The sequence below is a fragment of the Microtus ochrogaster genome, chromosome 21 (genome assembly GCF_000317375.1).
Source record: "Microtus ochrogaster isolate Prairie Vole_2 chromosome 21, MicOch1.0, whole genome shotgun sequence".
Lineage (NCBI taxonomy): Eukaryota > Metazoa > Chordata > Mammalia > Rodentia > Cricetidae > Microtus > Microtus ochrogaster.
In genome coordinates, this window is record NC_022022.1 from 29,924,020 (window position 1) to 29,945,147 (window position 21,128).

The window sequence follows — 21,128 nt, forward strand, 5'->3', positions numbered from 1 at the left end:
AACTTTTTCTCTCAGTATGTGCACACTCAACCCCTTAAATTACAAGTGACTTAATATTCTGTTGCCCTGTTCCTCTGTAACTGACTACAAAAATGAGAAAACACAATTGAGTATGGGTTACTTTAAGGCAAATTCAGATACTTTACATCTACTTGACCTTCATACTGTAGCTCATAAGTAGACCTTCGCGGTAAGTGCTCTCACTGCCCAGGTGGCACCAAGTCAAACACAGCGCGCGCACACACACATGCACACACGCATACACACGCGTGCGCGCGCACACACACACACACACACATACTGAGCAAGCCTTTTGTATGGTGATCAATTTTTTATGATGTAAGTCACTGTTTCTTGCTGGAACATTTGTATATCTGATTTACTTTACAAATTGAAATAATCATAGTAATGAGACAAGAATATCTATAAAACAAGGGGGTTTATTGCCCCAAAGAAATTCTTGATGGCAATATTTTTCATACTTCACCTAAAAACAGCAGAGTTCCACAAAGGCCAAAGGATGACAAACTACTTCAAATGAGCAAAACAAAATAGTACAAAAATACATTTAACAGAACAGGGGAGAACTTTTTTAAAAAATATATACCTTCTGTTGAAATACTGATATGCAAAGAAATAACTTTCGGCCCTTGGCCAAACTTTAAATTCCCAATTAATTATAATCTTTAGTATTGACTTTATTAACTCTTGATTTCAGGACTGATTATATAAAGTATCAAATATAAGCAGTAGATAGCAAGAAAATAATTGGCAGAAAGAATTATTCAACCAGTACTGACAGGTAAAACCTCCAAAGACTTTCTATGCACAACAAACGAGGAAAGAGTACAAGAGTTTCAATCCTAGATGGCTACTGTTATACTTCTTTCTTCTTCAGTATGAGCGGACCCACGTTATCGCCTGTCAATTCATTATGCTTATTATGGGACCCATCACAGGCAGGAAACTAAAAGGGAAAAAGAATTGCAAATGTTATTTTACAACGGGATTCATGAAGTAGAGACATCCATGAGATGCTCATGCAGCTAATGTGCCACGACAGCACACGCCCACCATCCCAGCCACCACACTCCATGCAGGCAGGCATGTAGAGTGAAAAGAAGAATCTTTCCCAGCACTCGGGAGGCAGAGGCAGGTGGATCTCTGAATTTGAGGCCAGCCTGGTCTACGGAGTAAGTTCTAGGACAGTCAGGGCTACACATAGAAATTCTGTCTTGAAAAACAAAACAACCAAACCAAAATAAAAATCTTTGCTGATCCATCTCAGTGAGTATAAAAGTTCAAAAAGGGATTGAAATAAGCTCTTGTTCTCTATGGAGCTCTACGTTTGAGCTAATTTCTTATTTGAATTAAATAAATGTATAAAGTAAATGTTACAATGTTTTCTTATAAAACCCATTCTGCAAAGTTTCTGAAAAATATTAAAGGTGTTATTAAATGTTCAATCCATCCAAATATTGTAATTAGTATTTTATTATAGGATTTCCTCTGAATTTAAAATTTAAAAGGAAAATTATGATCCTACTGTATTATGTTTTTCTTCTATTAAGGCAGGACCTCATGTCATATGTTTGGGGGCCTGTGCATCAGATGTACGTGCTTGCCCATGGGGACACAAGTAGAGGCCAGAGACCGACATGATGTCCTCTTCAATTGCTTATTCACCTGAATTTTTGAGACAGGGCCTCTTGTTGAACCTGTGACTTCACTCCTGGTTGGCCAGGGAGCCTGTTGTCTCTGTCCATCCTCCCCCAACCCCTACCCCAGTGCTGGGGTAACAAAAGTCCAGGAGTTGAACTGAGAGATCCTTATGCCTTTGCAGCAAAAATTTAATCCACAGAACCATCTTGCCATTAACTATTTCTTTAAAACATGGTTTGTGTTGACTTCCCAATATCCCATCAGTTGTGACTTCCTATACTTTGACTGTTGCCTATTATATTGTTTCTAAAACTTTGCTGTTAAAAAGAATAAAACAGAAACATTTAAAGTTTCAAATAACCTTCACCAAATACAAAACAGATTTTATCAATTAGAATACTTACCACCCGAAATCCATTTTCTTCATTAAAAGCTACGTTATTATGGCTAGCATAGCTACACTATGTGAGCTATTTTACATGTATCATTTCACTAAATCTTCAAAAATATAAGCAAGACCTATAGAGAAGATTGAAAAAACAAAACAAAACAAACAACAAAAGCAAAACAACTCTACAAACCAGAGATTAAGTTAATTAAGTCAGGGTAGGCATATTAGCCTTTAATCCCAGCACTCAAGAATCAAAAGCAGCAGTGTCTGTTTGAGTTCTAGATGAATACCACCAATTTTAGGCCATCTAGTGCTACATAGTGAAACCCTGTTGAGAGACAGTTAGACAGACAGACAGAGACACAGAGAAACTGACCCAAACCAAACCAAGCTAGCAAATTTGCTTAACCTGCCCAAATGACAGATTGGCATCTAATATTAGTAATTACTTATTCTGACATCAAAGTTTAAGCTCCTTCCCATTAAATCTTAAATACTCTCTCTTGCAAAAAACAAATGAACAACAAACAAGAGGAAGGAGAAAAAGACAAGATCTCCTGAGTAAATTGGAGAGGGTTGAAGCAGAGAGGGGAGAGGCAGAGAGGGGAGCAGAGAAAAATGTAGAGCTCAATAAAAATCAATAAAAAAAAATAAAAATTTAAAAAAAATAAAATATACTGCTCTAGACAAATGCTGAGCCACGTGAGAGCATCAGAGTTCACTGCTCTCTTCTAATTCTATCAAGCAAAAAAGGTCAAACTTAAACTTGGGAATGTTAGTTTCAAATACTGAACAATATGGGGAAATCCCTAATCTCACAGAATTTCAACTGGAGATTGAGACAATCCTAAAGAACTCCAAACAACGTTATCGTATGTGTAAATGGACATCTTACCGTCTTGGAACGCCAACACCTACAGTACGCTGCTTTAGTAAGACTCAGATCTTCAATGTTTATTTCGTTTACTACTTTAGGATTTTCTTTTTGTATTTTAAGATTAATCAAGCTATCCTTCTGTTGTTTCTTCTTCGGGAAGAATGGACGCACGGCAAGGTAGCCGAGAAGTGCAAGTACACCAAGGAAGGGCAGCAGGCGGAGCCATTCTGAAACTGAACACACGCACAGCTGTCAGCATCTGCAGAGCTCCGTCAGGAACACAGACTGTCAAGTTCACGACTGCACAAACACAACAAATCCAGCCCTACTAGGATTATCTTCTTTTATTTGTAGGTTAACTCCATTTAAAAAACTGAAATTTTTGGAAGAGGTACTATTTTAAATATCCTATCTCACACCTGCTAGGTATATTTGTGCTTATATTTACTTTTATCTGGACTTATAATGAACATAATTATGAACAAAGATGTTCTTATTAAGTTTAGGAAACATGTTCACTCTTTTCTCCTTAATACCATGTCTAAAACCATACAATGGGAATTCCACAAAAAATTTACTACTAACTTATAATTTCAGGCAGAACACAGCCTCAAATGTTTCAACTTACTTTTTAAGTAAAAAAAAAAAAAATAAATCCTTTAAAAAGCCAGGCTAATGAATTGAAACCTTTATATATTGGATAGTCTCATTAAAATACTTATTCAATATCTTTTACAGTCTCTAGAAGGTCTCTAGAACACGAGAGATACAGACAAGGCAGACAAAATGGCTCTCAGAGGCCTGAGAATGCTCCCAGGCACCTCTGGGCGTCCTTGCTGACCAATCCCAACCCTGCTAGGCACTGCAGCCTAGCTTAGGAAAGATTATGTGCCAAAGCATGCTAACAAATATCAATGATAAGTGATAGGCTGTACTCCAGAGGCAACTGAACCAACTCATTTAACACGCTTTGACAACGACATCATTTTAATATTACTCTCTTGTCACTTGTAGATAAAATGTAGTGCTGACAGGATTAGTTCATCAGCCTAAATCCAAGCCTATTCTAAGTCACCATGAATCAAGCTCCACAGATCTAAAATTAAATGTTTTTCTCTTGGAAGAACTACTCTGAAGACACTACAATTTAACCACTAACAAACATTAGGTCAGTAATTACTCCTACAACACGAAAACGCTGGGGATGGAGCTCAGGGGTAGAGTGCTGGCCTACCAAAAAGAAAAGAAAGTAGTTTTGATTCAACACAAAGCTAGAGATGGAAATTAACTTATTTATATAAGCAAATAATTGCTGAATGTAGAAAAATATTAAGTATTATTCAATGTAGTATTTTCAAATCACTAAACACAAAGCACCCGCTGTTCCTGTGGTATCCACAAACACAGGAGAGATGGGTATTTTCTTCTGTATCTCTGACTCACCACCTTGAGAGAGGGTTTCCTGTTGTGTCAGAAACTTGCCTTTTTCTAGGCTGACTGCCTGGCAAGCCCTCAGGATCTGCCTCCTCTGGCCCCTAAAACTAAGGCTTCTTGGGTGCTGGGACTCACCCTCAGGTTCTCATGCTACCTCCCTGGACCCTAGGCTATTAAATATGTATGATTTAATTTTATTCTTGTTATTATTTCACATAGGAACCTTATCAGGGAATGAGTGGCTCTACCTCCTGCTGACAAGCCCAACTCATGCAGCATTAGACACTCTGCTCTTCAAGCACTCTACCAACTGAGCGACATTGCCAGTCTTTCAGAAACTGCCCTTATAAACAATTAATTCCTTGGTAATCTATTATGCTAAAATAATATAATACAAATTTGATATGAGAGGTATTGTTACCTCCTATAACAAAGCAATAACATAAAAACACTGAATACACAGTCTATTTTTGAAGTTGTATTAAGTCAAAAGTTTTATAAGGTAAAAAACAAGCATATAAAGCATAATTTAAATGCTTTGTGTATATTTAGTAAGACTATTTTTTCTTTTTCTTTCTTTTTTTAATTTTCAAAAATTTTTTGAGACAGGATTTCTCTGTGCTTCTCTCTTGGCTGTCCTAGATCTCACTCTGTAGACCAGGTTGGCCTCTAACTCGGAGATCCACCTGCCTCTGCCTTCCAAGTGCTGGGATTAAGGAGTGCACCACCATGCCTGGCTAAGATGATTTTACTTAAAGAATATAAAGGACAAAAGACTCAAACAAATAAAAATCCTGTAAGATAAACTACTTGCTTTGACAATTTTTATTTATACTAGTTACTCTGGGGAGGGAGGAATCACTAATTATAAACAGTACCCTGAGTCCAATCCCCAGAACCCAGGTGTGGTGATAAGTGCTTGTAATCCCAGTGTTAGGCAGAGACAAGAGGACGCCAAAGGCTCAATGGCCAGTCAGTCTAGCCTAATTGGTGAGTTCCACACCAATGAGACACTGTGTCTCAGCGTAGGCAGACAGCATTCTGAGGATGACACTCAAGGTTATCGTCTGACTTCCACACACAAGTGCATACGTGTGCATCAACACACATATGAGTATGCCTACATGCACATAAAAAATATAAGTGCATAATAAATACTTTCTGAATACAATCTCATCAATTTTCTCTTATAAATCAATTTTCAAGTTTTACTGTGTAAGTGTAAAGTAGCCACTTTGTGGAGACACTGGCAGTGCAAGCACTGTTCGCTGTTTCCCTGCATGCGGTGTCTGGGAAAGAGCAGCAATGCAGCAAACAACTCGATTACTGTTTATCTTTAGTCTAAGTCCAGGCTCCATTGGTCTGTAAAACAGGAATAACAATCGTCTATTCGCTTCAAGGGCAATGTTTACTAAGTTTATTCCGGTTACTGCATTAGGAATGGGGATGCTTGCTAACAGATAAAGAGAGGAGGGGCAGGCGGTAAGGAAGCAAAATACAGGTAATATAGTCACAGGCTGGACTAAGAGCCATGAAGAAAACAAACAAGGTGACATAAAATCAACAAAACAAGCCGACTGACCAACCAACCAACCTGGTGGCACAGCAGTGAGGTGGCTGCAGCCTCAGGTCAGGGAGTCAGGAAAGGCTTCTGAAAAAAAGAAACCAGACACAGACCTGAAAAGTTGGAAGCCAAATGCTCACAGACTCAAGGATCTTCAAGACACAGAACTGTGAAACCTTGCAGACAATCTTCACTCAGTGAAAACTGCACAGCACTATCTGAAAGGAAGCTAGCGACACATTCCCTGACGAAGCTGCAGTGCACAGGTCTCCTCTCCAAGAGACCCCAGGTACACCAACATCAAACTGGCATACAGATCATTCCTATCGTGTTTGTTTACCTTTCTCTATGGCTTACAAAATTAAGGTAGAGAAAGGCTTTAAGGTGTTTAAGCAAAAAGCTTCTTGTGCCTCTGAAACTAACAGAACCCTCATTCACATGCTAGGTGAAGGACTGGGTTTTGAAGACACCAATATAATAAACGAACTACTAAAAAGCGCTTTCCATCCGTACGGAATACAGAGGTATAAAAAAGGATTACAATACTGCAAAATATGAGCAATTACATATCAGTCACGCAGAAGAGAGGTGATAATTCATTGCTGAGATGAACAAAATAATTTGGCTTTTGATCCTGTATGGGCCTTCCTGAATGCTGAGTAAGAGAACAGTTGCTAGGCAAACAAAGGGAGGAGCTGCACACCCAGCTGAAGAAGCTGAAGGCCAGGTGCAGACACTCACCAAAGCCCAGGGACACTCAGGGCCATGCTATCTTTGAAATACAATGGGAGAATAGAAGGATTAAAGGCCTGAGCAAGTGTCACGTGATGAAAAGTTCTTATATGCAATAGGTAGGTAGGAATCTACTGATGTATGCGAATGTACTTAGAAAATTACCTACTAAGGAAGTCAAGTTAGACTCTGCTGGAAGACCCACAGGAGGAAGGCAGTGAGCAAGAGCAGAGGATGAGAATCCTACTGAAAGCTCATAGTCCCAGCACTCGGAGATAGGATCACACCAACCTAGGCTACAGACCATGTCTCAAAAAACAAAAACAAACAAAACACCCACAAAGACAGGATCCAGAAGAAACTAATCCCACCTGGACCTAAAACAGAGAAAGGGGCTTGAGAGCCAGCTCAGAGGTTTCGAGTACTTATTGCTCCTCCAGAAGATATGAATTCACTTCCCAGCACCCACATGATGGCTCAGGATTGTTTGTAATTCAAGTTTCAGGGGATCCAATGCCCGTTTCTGTCCTCCAGGCACATACCAGGCACAAATATGTGGTTTACAGATAGATATGTAGGCAAAACACCTACACACATAAATAATTTTTGAAGGGGAGGAGAAGAAAAGAAAGGAGGGAGAGGGGAGAAGACTGAGGTACGGGGTATAACACAAGTCCCTATTACCTAGACTTGGAACTCAGGTAAGTAATGCAGTCTAGATTCAAACTGCCAATCCTGTTTCAGCAGTCAGCATCTCAATTTCTTTAGTGCTGGTGGAAAGTTACGAATATCACTGAACAGCTTTTATTATTATCACCTAAAGCCTAACTATCTCAAGATCAAAGGGCCAATAAACTTAATCAATTGTAAAGTTTTCCCCCATTCTATTATAAGCACAGCAGTATGCTAGTACCTAGGAAGCTGCACGGCCTATCACAAGTACTCAATGATTTGTGAGAGCCTGAGGAAACTTAGACTTTGAAAGAGCTATATGGCAGATAACGTTTGAGCCCCACACTGTTCTCCAGAGGCTAAGTTCAGTCTTAATCACACTGCTTTTAAGAATAGTTGAACTAGGAGAATAGAAAACTTACAATCTAAAAATATCTGTATAAGTATTTCCCAAAAAAATTCCAAAGATTTAGATTTTTCAAAAGATTTCTAAAATCAACTGTCTTTCAGAAGTTATGTTAATAAAAACAACTTCTTTTGTTGTTACTTATGTTCTCCTATTGAGAAAACTCACCACAGTCCCACATTTTAAAAACTGAGGTATAATTTAGAGTAAAATAAACATACTAAGCAGTTAGTTCTGTCTGTGACCAGTAACTGTACCCCTGCATCCACCAGTAAAGTTTTCTGTAAATATCTGTTTACCTGAGAAAGTCATTTCCTGAATCTGTCTAGAATATTTCTCCACTACTGATTTCTGTAACTAAATACTCTTTTATCCAACATAAAGTTGTCAATGGGTGATGGTGGCACACTCCTTTAATCCCAGCACTCAGGAGGCAGAGGCAGGTGGGTCTCTGAGTTTGAGGCCAGGCTGGTCTACAGAGTGAGTTCTAAGACTGCACAGTAAAAACCTTTCTTGAAAAAAAAAGAAAAGAAAAGTTGCTGATATTCAATTAGTGGATTAGAAACTCGTTTCTTTTTACTGCTGACCACTGCACTACACTACTTTATGACTATGACCTATTTTCCTATTGGCAGGTATCTGGATTGCTTCCAATATGGAAGGCCGTTCTAAACGAGGGTGGTACAAATACACATGAAGATCTTAGGTGGATGTATGTTTTCAATCTTATCCTGCTTCTAAATTACAGGTTCAAAACTTGTCCCTTGCCAGGTGGTGGTGGCACACACCTTTAATCCCAGCACTCGGGAGGCAGAGGCAGGCAGGCGGATCTCTGTGAGTTCAAGGCCAGCCTGGTCTACAAGAGCTAGTGCCAGGACATGCTCCAAAGCTACAGAGAAACCCTGTCTTGAAAAACTAACCAAAAAAAAAAAAAAAATGTCCCTTGGACAATAATAGGAATGAACTTATTACAGGCTGGTATTCTTGTGTTACTTTGAAAAACTCATTTTGTTTTGTTTTTTTTCAAGACAGTGTTCTTTTCAAGTCTGTGTAGCCCTGGCTATCTTAGAACTCTCTCTCTCTGTGGCCTCAAACTCAATAGGAAAGCATGAGTAACAACAAAAGTTTTTCGTTTTTTTTTTAATTAAAGCTGTCTTCTAAGTTTTTATTTCAATGAAAATCTGTATTTTAGATCCTACAAGTGGCTCACTCAAGAGAATGAAATGCCACTATTACAAACTCCTTTGCAGGGGAAGACAGCTTGAGGATTTCACCAAGCGTCCAGGACAGGGCCTCACGCTGCTGCTGCTGCCACACTCAAAACAGAAAGAACGCTGTATTACCAGTAGGCCGATGATTCTCTGACAAGTTACTAACACAAGTTATGATAACTAGACTTGTAGGTGCTGAACTGGGGCTTACACAGCTATTACTGAAGTGCCAATTTAACCAGGCCTGTCAGAGGGAAAAGGCAGAAGGCTCAAGTTCAAGACTATCCTCAGCTACAGACGGAAGCCAGCCTGCATTACAGGAGACCCGGACTGAAAACAAAACCAAACAGACTGGGAGTTGTGTTACTGTTGAGAAACGGTCCTACATTAAATATTTTAAAACGAGAGTCATCACACACTATTCATTTAGGAGGGGAAAGTTAGGGCTGAAGTTCCTTAATGTCTTTAATAAGGATTAAGTATTTATCGACAGGAGGGACCTGTAAGAAATCATGCTTATAAAGTATTCCTTCCACTAAACTCTTGTGTCATATCATCTATAAAAAAATGAAACTAATATGTCATAACCAACATATATAAAGCAAGTTGCCCTACGCTGGTGTGAGAGAAAACTGTTCCCCTTTTTGACTGTCAGAAATCTAATTAATGTGTATTATTAGAATGAACTGTTTTCTTTTTTTAATAAATAAATAGAAGAAAGAATTGGCAAAGCAGATCAATGCTACAAAATGACTACACCCCTTCGGCTTTGCACTGCCAATTTAGTGAATACATTTAAGGGGATAATTCAAACGGGAAAACCAACCATTTAATTAACATTAAACTACTACAGCTAATTTTTTTAAAAAAATTCTAAATTTCAGGCCATAAGGAGGCATGATCACAAAGCATGAGATTAGTAACTGTTAAACTGCAGAAGGATCACACTTAAAACGGTGCGTAAGTGGAGAGACGACAAAGGCGAGAAAGTCCATTCTTTACATGCTGCATTTTTTAAAAATCAAGTCTCTTAAAACAAGGGATTTTGATGTTTATAGAGAACTGAAGATTTGGACTATTTTTTCTTTTGTTATTTTCAGGTCTCTTCAGGTGTAGACATGTTTCTTTACTGTTTATTAGTCAGCTGCCATGCTTTCTCATCGATTTTATACACTCTACTGGATCTCTTAATGGTGAAGTGTTAAAAACTCCACCTACTCAGTTAGCAGAGCAGCTGTCTCTGACAATAAAAATCCCTAAGTTTGTTAAAGTCTGTGTGATTGAGTTTATCCATCTAAATCTATGACAAGTCTTTTCTGTTGCCACCGTCATCCCTGAGAGGGAACTCGTTTTGAGGGAAGTACTCAAGTAAAAATAGTGAGCAAAATAATTCCCTTGAAATGGAGCTGACACCCGTCTCCAAATATACTTACAATTCCATCTTCTGGTTCACGGACTCAATTTTATTTTTCTTTCATCAGGCTTCCAATGACTGTATTTTAAGTCAGCTATTTCTAAAAGGCTGCAGGATAATCAGACCTACTTACTTACCTTAATTCATTTTTGGAACCCCAGATTCTCGGGGCTTGTCACCACCCTATACAGTCTGGAGATAGCGGACTTTGAGTCAAGACGTGAAGGACTGCATTATGGGAACCTTTTCACACAGGCAGGACCTCGACCCACTTAATTTCATGTTCTGAAATCATACCAGTCTTGGGACTACTTTCTGGCTACTTTTTCTCCACCTGCACTTGCTCCAAGAGCTGTAGTTATGGAGGTGACCTCAAGCCTCCACATACCACGGAGAACAGAGGTCACTTCGGATCTCGTTTATGAAAGCATCGCACACGCTTTGCGTGGAGACCGCGCTTCTCCCCAGCGCGCAGGGCGCCTCCTAAGGAGGACACAAAGTGCTTCACAAAATGCACGCGGTAGTGGGCACAGGAAGGAGACCCGCCGCCCCGAAATCAGCACCTCCTCCTGTACATCCGCCTGCGGGGGCGCCTCGGCAAGGTACCCTTCCCCACGACCCGGCTGCCGGGCGCCGTACGGGCGCACACGAGCCCCGGGTCACGTGCAAGGCCTGGCGCCCCGCCCCGCTCCGCGCCGGGCTGTCTCTCGAACACCCCCACCCCCGCCCACGGGGCGGCGCGCACGGACACACGGCTGCGGGAGGGGTACCTGTGAGGCGGGCGAAGCCGGTAATGCTGTCGGGGACCGGCAGCTGCTTGAGGTAGGCGGGCAGCTGCACCTTCACGATGCGGGCCACGCTGTCCAGGACCATCCTGCCGCCGGCGTCCGCTGTCCGGCTGCTGCGCTTGCGTGAGACGGAAGCGGCCGGCGGGCTCGCGGGCTCGGGCGGGAGGTGGCCAGGCGGGCAGCGATTGGCGCGCGGCGAGTGACGTGCGCGCTGCGGAGCGCGTGCGGAGCCCGGCCTGCCACGCACCCGCGCGCCGGGCAGAGGCTAGGGACGGTGCTCTCTTCCCGGAAGCCGCCTTTCCAGAGTGAGTGTCTCCCGGCCCCTCCGCTTTGTGCAGCTCTGGTCTCACGGGCCCCCCAGCTGGCTGCGGGCCCCGGCCTCGGCCTTGCAAGCTCCAAGAGCACCCCAACCCTGCGCAGTGCCCGGCCCGGCCTTACAAGCTCTAAAGGCACCCCAACTTACGCAGTCCCCCGGCCTCGGTTTTACAATCTCTAAAGGCACCCCAATTTGCGCAGTGCCCCAGCCCAGCCTTGCGAGCTTTAAGAGCACCCCAACCCTGGGCAATGCCCAGACCCCGGCTTCACCTGCCTTGTAAGCCGGGGTTTAAAAGACACACAAAGCAGAACTACCTAGTGACTTTTCCTCCGTAACTTTGGTCAGTCCTGCTCAAGTAGCCTAAGGCTTTTTTTTCCTTCCGGCCACTCTGACAAATTCTAATAGTCCGTGGTTACATTTCGTTTTTTTCAGTTCCCTGTGAGGGTGAGTTGACTAAAACGCTTCGGGGGAAGTGTTTTGTTTTGTTTAAAGGGGGGGGGGGGGATGAGAGTTTATCTTTTGTTTTTGAGACTGTCCCGTCACCCTGGCTGTCTTCAAGGTCAGGAAGCTGGTTTAGCTAGAGCTTCCGACCCTCCTCTGTTCATCTTCCAAATGCTGGGTCTACCACGCCTGTCTTGTTTCTTTGCTACAAGGGCTTGCTTCTTCTAAAACTTAAAAGTATTTGTGAAGTTTTACTCTTTGGGCTGAAGTCAGACTAGCCAGAGTCATGCACTCGTTGTGGGGTTAAGGGCCCCTTTGGATCTGCTGTTGGGTAAGTTAGATCAGCAGGCTTGAAGGCCACTGAAGATGGACCCCTCTTTCAGTCAGCCCCTTACAATACTAGGAACTGGGACTGCAGCTCTGATTGCTGGTCACAAAGAATGCCATCTGGCCCTGGTGGGAAGCTGGCATTCTGACTGACTCGAAGATCTTAAGTTTGCCATCTGATGCTGAGGAGGGGGCTTTCTCCTAAGAACAAAGACATAACCATTGTTCCCTTAAGACTTCATCCAAATGGGCCTGTTAGGAAAATAACCGTCAGGAGAATTGTCCAGGAAACTTAAGAGACTCAAATTGTACAATGCCAACTTCTAAAACATGTCACAGCACCATAATTTCTTAGCTGTTGTTCACTGTCGCCTCTTGAAACTGTTCACCTCTGCAGCACTCCCTTTGGTCGCTGCCCACTTTGACCCTTTGTGAATGCACTACAATACCATTCAATAAAATCTGCCTTTCCACTATCCTGGGTCTTGGCTAATTTTTTTTTTTTTTAACAGATCACAAGGACTAGGAAGCTGAGGGGAGACTAGAGTAAGTACCTGGTCAATGTATCAGAACTTAAGAGTTCTATAGCATACAGTATTTCGTATGCTAACGTGACATCAAGTAGCTTTATTTTTTATTGGTATTTTAAAGTGGAAACTGTCTTTTGAAATGCTTAAATCTAATCTCTGCTCATCTTTCCCTAAAACACTAAAAAGAAAAGTAGCAGATAATGAAAACCTTGAAAAAATTACTGTCTATCCTTTTTCACCAAGTCAGGTTGTCAGGTGTAATGGAAATTGCAGGTATTGGGATATAGAGAATGTTCATGAGCTATGGTACAGCAATATAAATAATACACCAAAAAGTGATGATTTAAAAGGTTAGCATTTATATTAGAATTTCATTCCTTTTGGCAGCTTGTTTTTCTTTTTTCTTTGTGAAAGCATTCTTGCCCTCTGGACTATCAGTTATAACCTCTGCTGATCAGGTATACGTGCCATCCTTGTGGAAGTGACTGAGCCAGTGGGGTAAGAGTGAGGTGAAGAAGAACATTTCAGAAAGGACATTGGCTGTTTATTTCTTTTAACTCATTTTGACAAGAGCAAAGTATGCTTTGTTGAATGACATTCTTAAGACCTCTACAGTTTTTCATTTAGGATAAAAAGGATATCCCTCTCTTCGAAGTACAATAAGATGTTCGAGTGCTAGGTTACAGTTGAGTGTACTCAGTACCCTGTCAACATAGACGATATGCCTAACAGCCAGAGAGACTCCGTATTCTTGATAACCACATTTGCAATACTACCAACTGCAGTTGTGTTGTTTTGTATATTTTTGAATTTCATATAAAACCGAATTACACTGTTTTTGTTTGGGGTATGTGGGAGATTAGCTTTTAGTAGTATTTGTAGATACTGGTTTGATATTTTTTGATGGAAGCTTATATGGGTAAAACTTTTTTTGCCTTGAAATTTAGAAAAATATGGATCATATACTAGCTACTTCTGTCGCATAGCAAGAGCCACACTAAAAGATAGTCCTGGGTCTGGAAAGATGGCTTAAAATTAAGAGCACTTGCCAGGTTCAGTTGCTAACTGCCACATGATAGCTTACAGCCATCCTTAACTTTAGTCACAGGTGATCTGAGATCCTCTTCTTACCTCTATCTAGTAAGTGCCAGTGATGCACACAGTACACAGACATAAATGCAGGCAAAACACTCATACACTTGAATATTCTTTTTATAAAAGTTATAAAGATGTTTTTGGTCCTACTAACTATAAGATTCTTACTGGGGATGTTTTCTTAGATTCCCTTCAAAATTTTTATCTTGTTTTATTTTCTTTTTAAATATATTTTTAGTGTGTGGGTGTTTTGCCTGAATGTATGTCTGTGCATCACCTGCATGCTTGATAACTATGAAGGCCAGAAGATGCCTTGGACTGGAACCACAGACTGTTGTGAACCACCATGTAGGTTCTGGGAATTAAACTCAGGTCCCCTGTAGAACAGCTAGAGCTCTTAACCTCTGAGCATCTCTCCAGCCCCTTTTATTTCTTTTTTCTAAATAGTCTCAGGTAGTCCAATAGAACCTTGCATACACCACTACAACTGGAACATTCCAATATTTTGTTTTTCACTTCAACAATCCTTCTGTCTTGGGTGTGGTGGCTATTTCTTGGTTGTCAATTGGATTATATCTAAAATTAACCAAAACTCTGCTGGGTACACCTATGATGGATTTTTTTCTTGAATTATTTGAAATGGGAAGACTCAATTTTAATCCAGATCTTTTGAGGTGGGAAGATCCACCTCCAATCTGGGCAGCCTATATAAAGGATATGGAAAAAGGAAGCTCACCTCTCTTGGCTTGCTTGCTTTCGCTCTCTTTGGCATTAGCGCCTACTTTGGAATTTCAGTGTACACTGAATTCCAGCTGAGACATCCAGCTTTGTGGACTGAACAGCTACTGGATTCTTGGACCTTCTAGTAATAGACAGCCAGTATTGGATTAGCTAGACCACAGCCTGCCATTCAATCTGAGAAGTCACCTATAGATTGATAGATGATTGATTAGAGAGATAAAGATATTTAGATAGAAAGATGAGAGGTAGGTAAGTAGATAGATAGATAGATAGATAGATAGATAGATAGATAGATAGATAGAAGATTCATTCAAATCTGCTCCTCTAGAGAACTCTAATACACTGGGTATTCATAAGGCAACTACTGAAACCACATTCGAAAGAGAAGTAACATGTTTCTCTGACTACCTTATGACATCGTTCTCAACCAATTCTGGTTTTTTTGACACTAAGATGTCATCTTCAAAAAAACACCAAGAAACTACCTGAGACAGAGTTTTATGTCGCTCAAGCCAACTTCAAAATCACACTCCTTCCTTTGCTTCTCAAGTGCTAGGATTATATGCACATACCAGCTTTCGTTTTGATTTTTACCTGAGCATTGTAATCCTTAATATGTCAATACTTGATATGTCTATATACACTTATTTAAGATTTTGGTAAGTATAAAATACTTACAGGATCCCTATGCAGATAAGAAGTATTTGTATCTACAATTTCCCCATTCCCTATGACTTTATTTTAAATAAACTTTTACTGTAAGCATGGCATACATATAGAAAAATAGCCAAATTGCTCTGCACCAGTGGCATCATTGAAAAGGTAACTAGATACACTATGTATACAACTATTACTGTCTCTTAATTATTACATGTCTATCCCCCAGTGTTAACATATTCTGAGTTTTAAAACAAAATATTGTATTTACTAATACTGAACCTTTATGTAAATTAAATTGTACATGGTATATTTTGTGCTTGGCTTTATTTAACATTGTGAGAGTCATCCATCCACTGTTATGTATTATCCTATCAGTATGCCACAGTTTATCCGTTTTGCTGTTAATGGGTATTGAATATGTTTCCACTGTTTGGTTGAAGGCATGCTTTCAGGAATATTGTACATATTTTTTTAGTGTGTTCCTATGTGCATTTTGGTGGTGATTCTCTTTGATCTAACTCACTGGTAGAATTTTTAGGTTCCTGTGACTTTGGAGGTTACTATGAAAGTAGGTCAAATATGAAAGGGAGGAACGCTTCCCAGGAAGCATGGTTTCAATGAATGAGACAGATGTTATTTGTTGGCAACTTTGGGTTCCGTGTGTGTGCTATGTAAACATGTCCGTGTGTGTGTGTGTGTGTGTATCACATGTAGAACTTTTGCTATCTCCCCTGATCCTCTTCATTTTATTTTTGAGAGAGTCACTCACTGAACCTGGGGCTCATGGATTTGGATAGGCTGACTGGGCAATGAGCTTTAAAAATCTGTCTCACTCTCTCAGCACTGGGGTTACAGACACATACCACAATAGGCTTTTTACATGGGTCTTTGTACTTGGGTGGCATTTTATCTGTTGAATCATCTCTCCAGCCCCAAGTTGGGACTTTTTACAACATAAAGCCTAAGGGTAGAGAAAGGGACTTCTGGTAGGAGTAAGGGATCCAATTAAGAGAAAGAATTTGGATTGCCGCTGCTTGAGGGAATACATTGTATTTGGAACAGATTTTTTGTAAGATTTCTCTCTATCCTCTGGCCATGGCCTACAGGTCCACTAATATATAGAGTGGGAAGTGGAGTTATCGCCTAAGGGCCTCGACTAGGACTCAGATCTTCCAGCAGCGTGTGTTTCAGTCACCCTGCCTTAGGAAAGAAGTTCATCCGACTTAGTTGTTGGCAGAGTGAGAGAATACTAGCATGTACAGTAAACAAAAGCAACTGTGTCTGAGAATCCAGACAATAGGATCAGCTGAAAAGTGGGATCTAGGAAGCAGATTATTTTTCTTCTCCACCATGTGTGAAGCGAGACTAAGACCATTAGTACTCTAAGCCCACCAGAATTTAGCTGGGTCCTAAAATGATCCAGGCATTACAAATTCTGATCTGTATACCATGTGGGTTCTTAGACTACATATATTAACTGAAAGCTTGAAGTTGATGAACTCTGAATTTCACATACACACCACTTTCTATTCAGTCCTGTGAAATTATGGCAAGCTTTACTTTGTTTTCCAGTTGCTTGTGGAAGAGACATGGTTTTCTGGAAAAAGCCCCAATTACTGGGCCATAGTTCCAATTCTTTGTATTACTTCAATGAACTCTTGCAGTCTTCACTAGTTTGGCAGCTTCCCAATGCCTTTAAAAACAGGTATGCTTGTTTTATTTTGATTTAGCTTTTCTTGTTTGCAACAAAAGTATGTAAAAACTTAGTTCTTCACTATCAGAAGTACAACCTAAAGAATCCTGTCTTGTCTCTGTCTCTTATACACACACTCACTCACTCACTCACTCTGGGTAACTCAGGTTGGTCTCAAACTGCCAGTACTGCCTCTGGAGTGCTGGAAGTACTGACATTACACACCATGCTGGCCTCTGATTATCTTCTATATAATAACACAACATTGATAACTTCATTGTGCAACACTGTAATGAAAGCCATACTTTATATGGTTGCTATATGCAAAAATAGACTTGAGAAAGAGGAGGAGAAATAGAAATCCAAGAGGTATCCACAGTAATGGATCGAATATGAGTTGATGAGAGTCATCATAGAGAATGCAAAGAATGCGGAAGTTAGAGTCACAAGACTGGTGATTACTCTGCTTCTGTCACCCCTGGCAGGTCATTTAATCTGTCTGATGGTGCTTCCTTGTTTACAACCAGTCACCTCATAGGCCCTAAAATATTTGGATGAAATGTTATCCACTTCTGTTTAACCTATGGATTGTCATTAGTGATGAAAAATACGCTATACAATTTAAAATGCAGTGTGTACTGGAGATTGATGAAGGAAAAGTAATGAAAGACAGATTAATATATTGAGTCTTAGTGACTAGAGAAAGATATTCACCCTAAACAGGTTAGTCAGGATAGAAAATGATTTTTTATGACCAAGGCTAGGATTAAAGAATATAAAATGGTTTAATTTTAATTATAGAAATGTCCAGCAGGTAGTTAGCTAATAGCATATTAATATATTTTTAGATATTTTCAATGTGAGATTATTTAATTTTCAAGTTCTTAAAAAGATGTTACCTCCAAGAGGATCTATATTCTCTTACTTAAAAACAACAAAAATTCACACACTTTACTTACTCAAGTCTGTTTTGTAAGATTCGCTGAACATCTGCTAGGAAAGGACCTCGAAGGTGAGAAGGGGAAGTGTTGGGAGTGGTCTGGGGAGGTATATGTATCAACCTGTATACATGTATGAGTTATTGAGAAAAAATGTTCTAGGTTCTTCCCTAGCTGCTGTTCTTCATGTGTATCATGTTAGTTGTCACCACTAGTACCTTAGGTGCTTGTATCTCAGAAGTTGGGTCTGGATTTAGGTAGGGCTCACATGGGTGTCATTGTTTAAGGCTCTCCAGTGATACTCAGTGATAGCCTAGGCTTGAGACCCCAAGATGGCCTCATTCGCTTGTCTGGTATGTCAGAAGAGTAGTCTCTCCAGCATGGGGACACTCCCCTGGCATCCCTGCCTTCTATGCTTGGAGGATCTCCTGAGAGCCAGACACTGCTGACCTGCATGTTACCTGCTTTATTTCCTATGCCTACATATTAGAATATGTCCTCCAAAGTTCTTTTGTTGAAAACAATTCCCGGCTCAGCAGTCATTGAAAGACAGGGTCTAATAAGGTGATTAGGCCATGAGGTCTTTGCCTTCAGTGATGGATTAATAGCATCGAGTGAGTTGGTTGGTTCTTAAGAGAATTTGTAGTCTGCTTTTCCTCCTTAGGCCTGTCTCCTGGTCTTACATGTGCTTGCTGGTCTTTCCACCATGTTATGAAAAGGAGGAAGGTCTTTACCCAGATGTCTCCAACTGATCTTGGATTTCCTAGCTTTGGGAAATATATAATTTAAAAAGTCACATGCATGATGTGTTTCTTATGTCTGTGTCTTTCATTTAGACACAAAATGTACAATAGTTTCTGTTCCTCCTTAAAAAGTTAGTTTCTCTTGGTGTTTTCAAAAATTATAATGAATGAGCAACCTTAGCACTAGGTCTATCTTTACACTAAGTCTATGTGATTGTGTCTTGGCTGCCATAGCGTCTCACCCACTGGCCAGTGCTAAGTGGGTAGCAGCATTTTATCCATTATGAAGCAGGCTTGGAGTTTGAACACACTCTCCTTGTGTGCCTTTTGCCTTCTGCCATGTTAGTGTGAAGCAGGATCTCCTGGAGTCCAGGCTAGCTTCCTCAGTTAGAAGCAGGATCTCCCGGAGTCCAGGCTTCCTCTGCCCTCGAGTGCTGGGAGACAGTTGCGCATTACCAGCCTGGCTTCGCCACTTTATTCTAACTTCCCTTCAATGAAGAGAATTTGGGTTGTACAGAATGCTGGCTATACAGAGATATTTTATTTGCCTAATTTGTTTTCACCCAGCCCAAGTTTATGAATAACATCCTTCCTAGTTCTACATTAAAGAAAAGTCTTATGTTTTTACTTGAGTTCCTAGAAATGAGTTAGCATTTCCTCTTACTTAATAGTAAGACCCACTGGGCGATGGTGGCGCACGCCTTTAATCCCAGCACTCGGGAGGCAGAGGCAGGCGGATCTCTGTGAGTTCGAGACCAGCCTGGTCTACAGAGCTCGTTCCAGGACAGGCTCCAAAGCCACAGAGAAACCCTGTCTCGAAAAACAAAAAAAGAAAAAAAAAATAGTAAGACCCGAGGTTCTCAGTCTTAGGGAACCTTGAATTGAGAAGCAGAAGTCAATATGGGAAACTATTCTGTGGCAAAAAGCTTTATGAAGTTGAAATCTCCAGTAATTGCAGCTTTAGTTGTTCCTTATAGACACTAAGTCAGTGAAGTTTGGAGGGCTGTCATAGGTAAATCTCAAAACTATACTATGTGAAAAAAGAAAAGGTATACCGTATCTCAGAATTCTAAAAACATGCAAAGTAGAGCTGACAAGATGACTCAGCAGGTAAAAGTGATTGCCACCAAGTCTGATAATCTAAACTCAATCTTCAGGGCCCGCAATGGTAAAAAGAGAACTAACTCCCAAAAATTGTCCTCTGACGATGGCACATATGCTCACACAGACACAAAATAAATATTAAAGAAAATACAAACTAATTCACACACACACACACACACACACAAAAACAGGCCAGTGGTTTCCTTTGAAAATGGAGATGAGAAATAATTTATACATATATATAAGCACAAAGTAACACATCAATGCACACTTTATTTGGTGGTACTACTCTGGTATATAAAAATGTAAGTTACTAAGTTCTGTGCCTTAAGCATATAATGATTTGTACGTGTCAGTTACGTTTCTATAAAGCTGTTAAAATATAATAATCTAGCTGAGGCATATATGGGGCGATAAGGGAAAGGCAATTCCTTTATTCTGAAGTACTTTTTTTTTTTTTTTCAAAAATTTCCCCCATAAGGTGGGCGGTCCTTGGACTTCCCACAGGTCAGAGAACCCTGATGGCTCTTCAAGCTGATGAGGGAGAGGGACTTGATCGGGGGAGGGGGAGGGAAATGGGAGGTGGTGGCGGGGAGGAGGCAGAAATCCTCAATAAATAAACAAATTTAAAAAAAAAATTTCCCCCATAATAGAACCTTTCAAAGTTTCATTTCTGTTGCTTTAATGAAACCTTGACAAAAAGCAAGACAGTGTTTAGTTAAAGTATTAAAGAAAAAAAGTGCTTATTTGGCTTACAAATACGAGCTATATTTAACCCTGTAAACATAAGGGTTAAAAGAAAATACTCCTGCTGGGCAGTGATACTTTAATCCCAGCAGGCAGGTGGACGTCTGAATTCGAGGCCAGCCTGGTCTATAAAGTAAGTTCCAGGACAGCCAGGACTGTTACACAGAGCCCTTGTCTCGAAAAAACAAACCCCCCCCAAAACAAACTAAAAAAAAAAAATACATGAAAGCATGAGTGTAGGCTTCTCAAAGACTTGCATCACACTTTGATATACCCTCCACATGGCTAGCATAGATATTCTTTTCTTTTTGAATGAAATCCAATTAAGCCTTTTTATGTTAAAAAAATTATTCCATTCCATCAACTTCAGAATAAAAGGATCTCAAGACTTAGTCACATATTTCAGTCTTGTTTCAGTGGTGCACAATAAGGGCACATACGCAGCCAAAGTACTTGTTGCTTCCCAAGCTTACTAGGTTATCTTGAGACTTTCAATGTTGTTTCTGCTGCCCACGAGCTTTCCTTTTTCCAGCTCTGCCTCACTTTCTCATTTACATTGCCCTGGTTAGAAAACAAATTATTCTAGCAACAATCTGTATTATGTTAAAATTTGGTCTAAACTAGTTATGATGACGTACCCTG

At 40.4% G+C, this 21,128-nt stretch overlaps 2 protein-coding genes across 2 annotated transcripts in view; one reads left to right on the forward strand and one right to left on the reverse strand.

Moving 5' to 3' along the window:
- Positions 1–426: 426 nt before the first annotated feature.
- Positions 427–11,310, reverse strand: Cisd2 (CDGSH iron sulfur domain 2). The gene is made up of 3 exons (XM_005357320.2): positions 11,134–11,310; positions 2,949–3,163; positions 427–967 (listed from the first exon to the last, which is right to left on the reverse strand). The coding sequence occupies exons 1-3, from the start codon at positions 11,234–11,236 to the stop codon at positions 878–880; spliced, it is 408 nt and encodes a 135-aa protein (XP_005357377.1). The 5' UTR covers positions 11,237–11,310; the 3' UTR covers positions 427–877.
- A 1,454-nt stretch (positions 11,311–12,764) lies between these two features.
- Positions 12,765–21,128, forward strand: part of Ube2d3 (ubiquitin conjugating enzyme E2 D3) — a 40,273-nt gene continuing 31,909 nt past the window's right edge. The window contains exon 1 of the mRNA XM_026784028.1: positions 12,765–12,781. The gene's annotated coding sequence lies outside the window, so the exon portion shown is untranslated. The remainder of the gene's footprint in view (positions 12,782–21,128) is intronic.

Coding starts and splice junctions, on each gene's coding strand:
- Cisd2 (XM_005357320.2), bottom strand. CDS start 11,236: ATGGTCCTGGACAGCGTGGCCCGCATCGTGAAGGTGCAGCTGCCCGCC. Junction 3,164..11,133: donor CGGCTTCGCCCGCCTCACAG/GTACCCCTCCCG, acceptor GCGTGTGTTCAG/TTTCAGAATGGCTCCGCCTG. Junction 968..2,948: donor GGTGTTGGCGTTCCAAGACG/GTAAGATGTCCA, acceptor TTTCCCTTTTAG/TTTCCTGCCTGTGATGGGTC.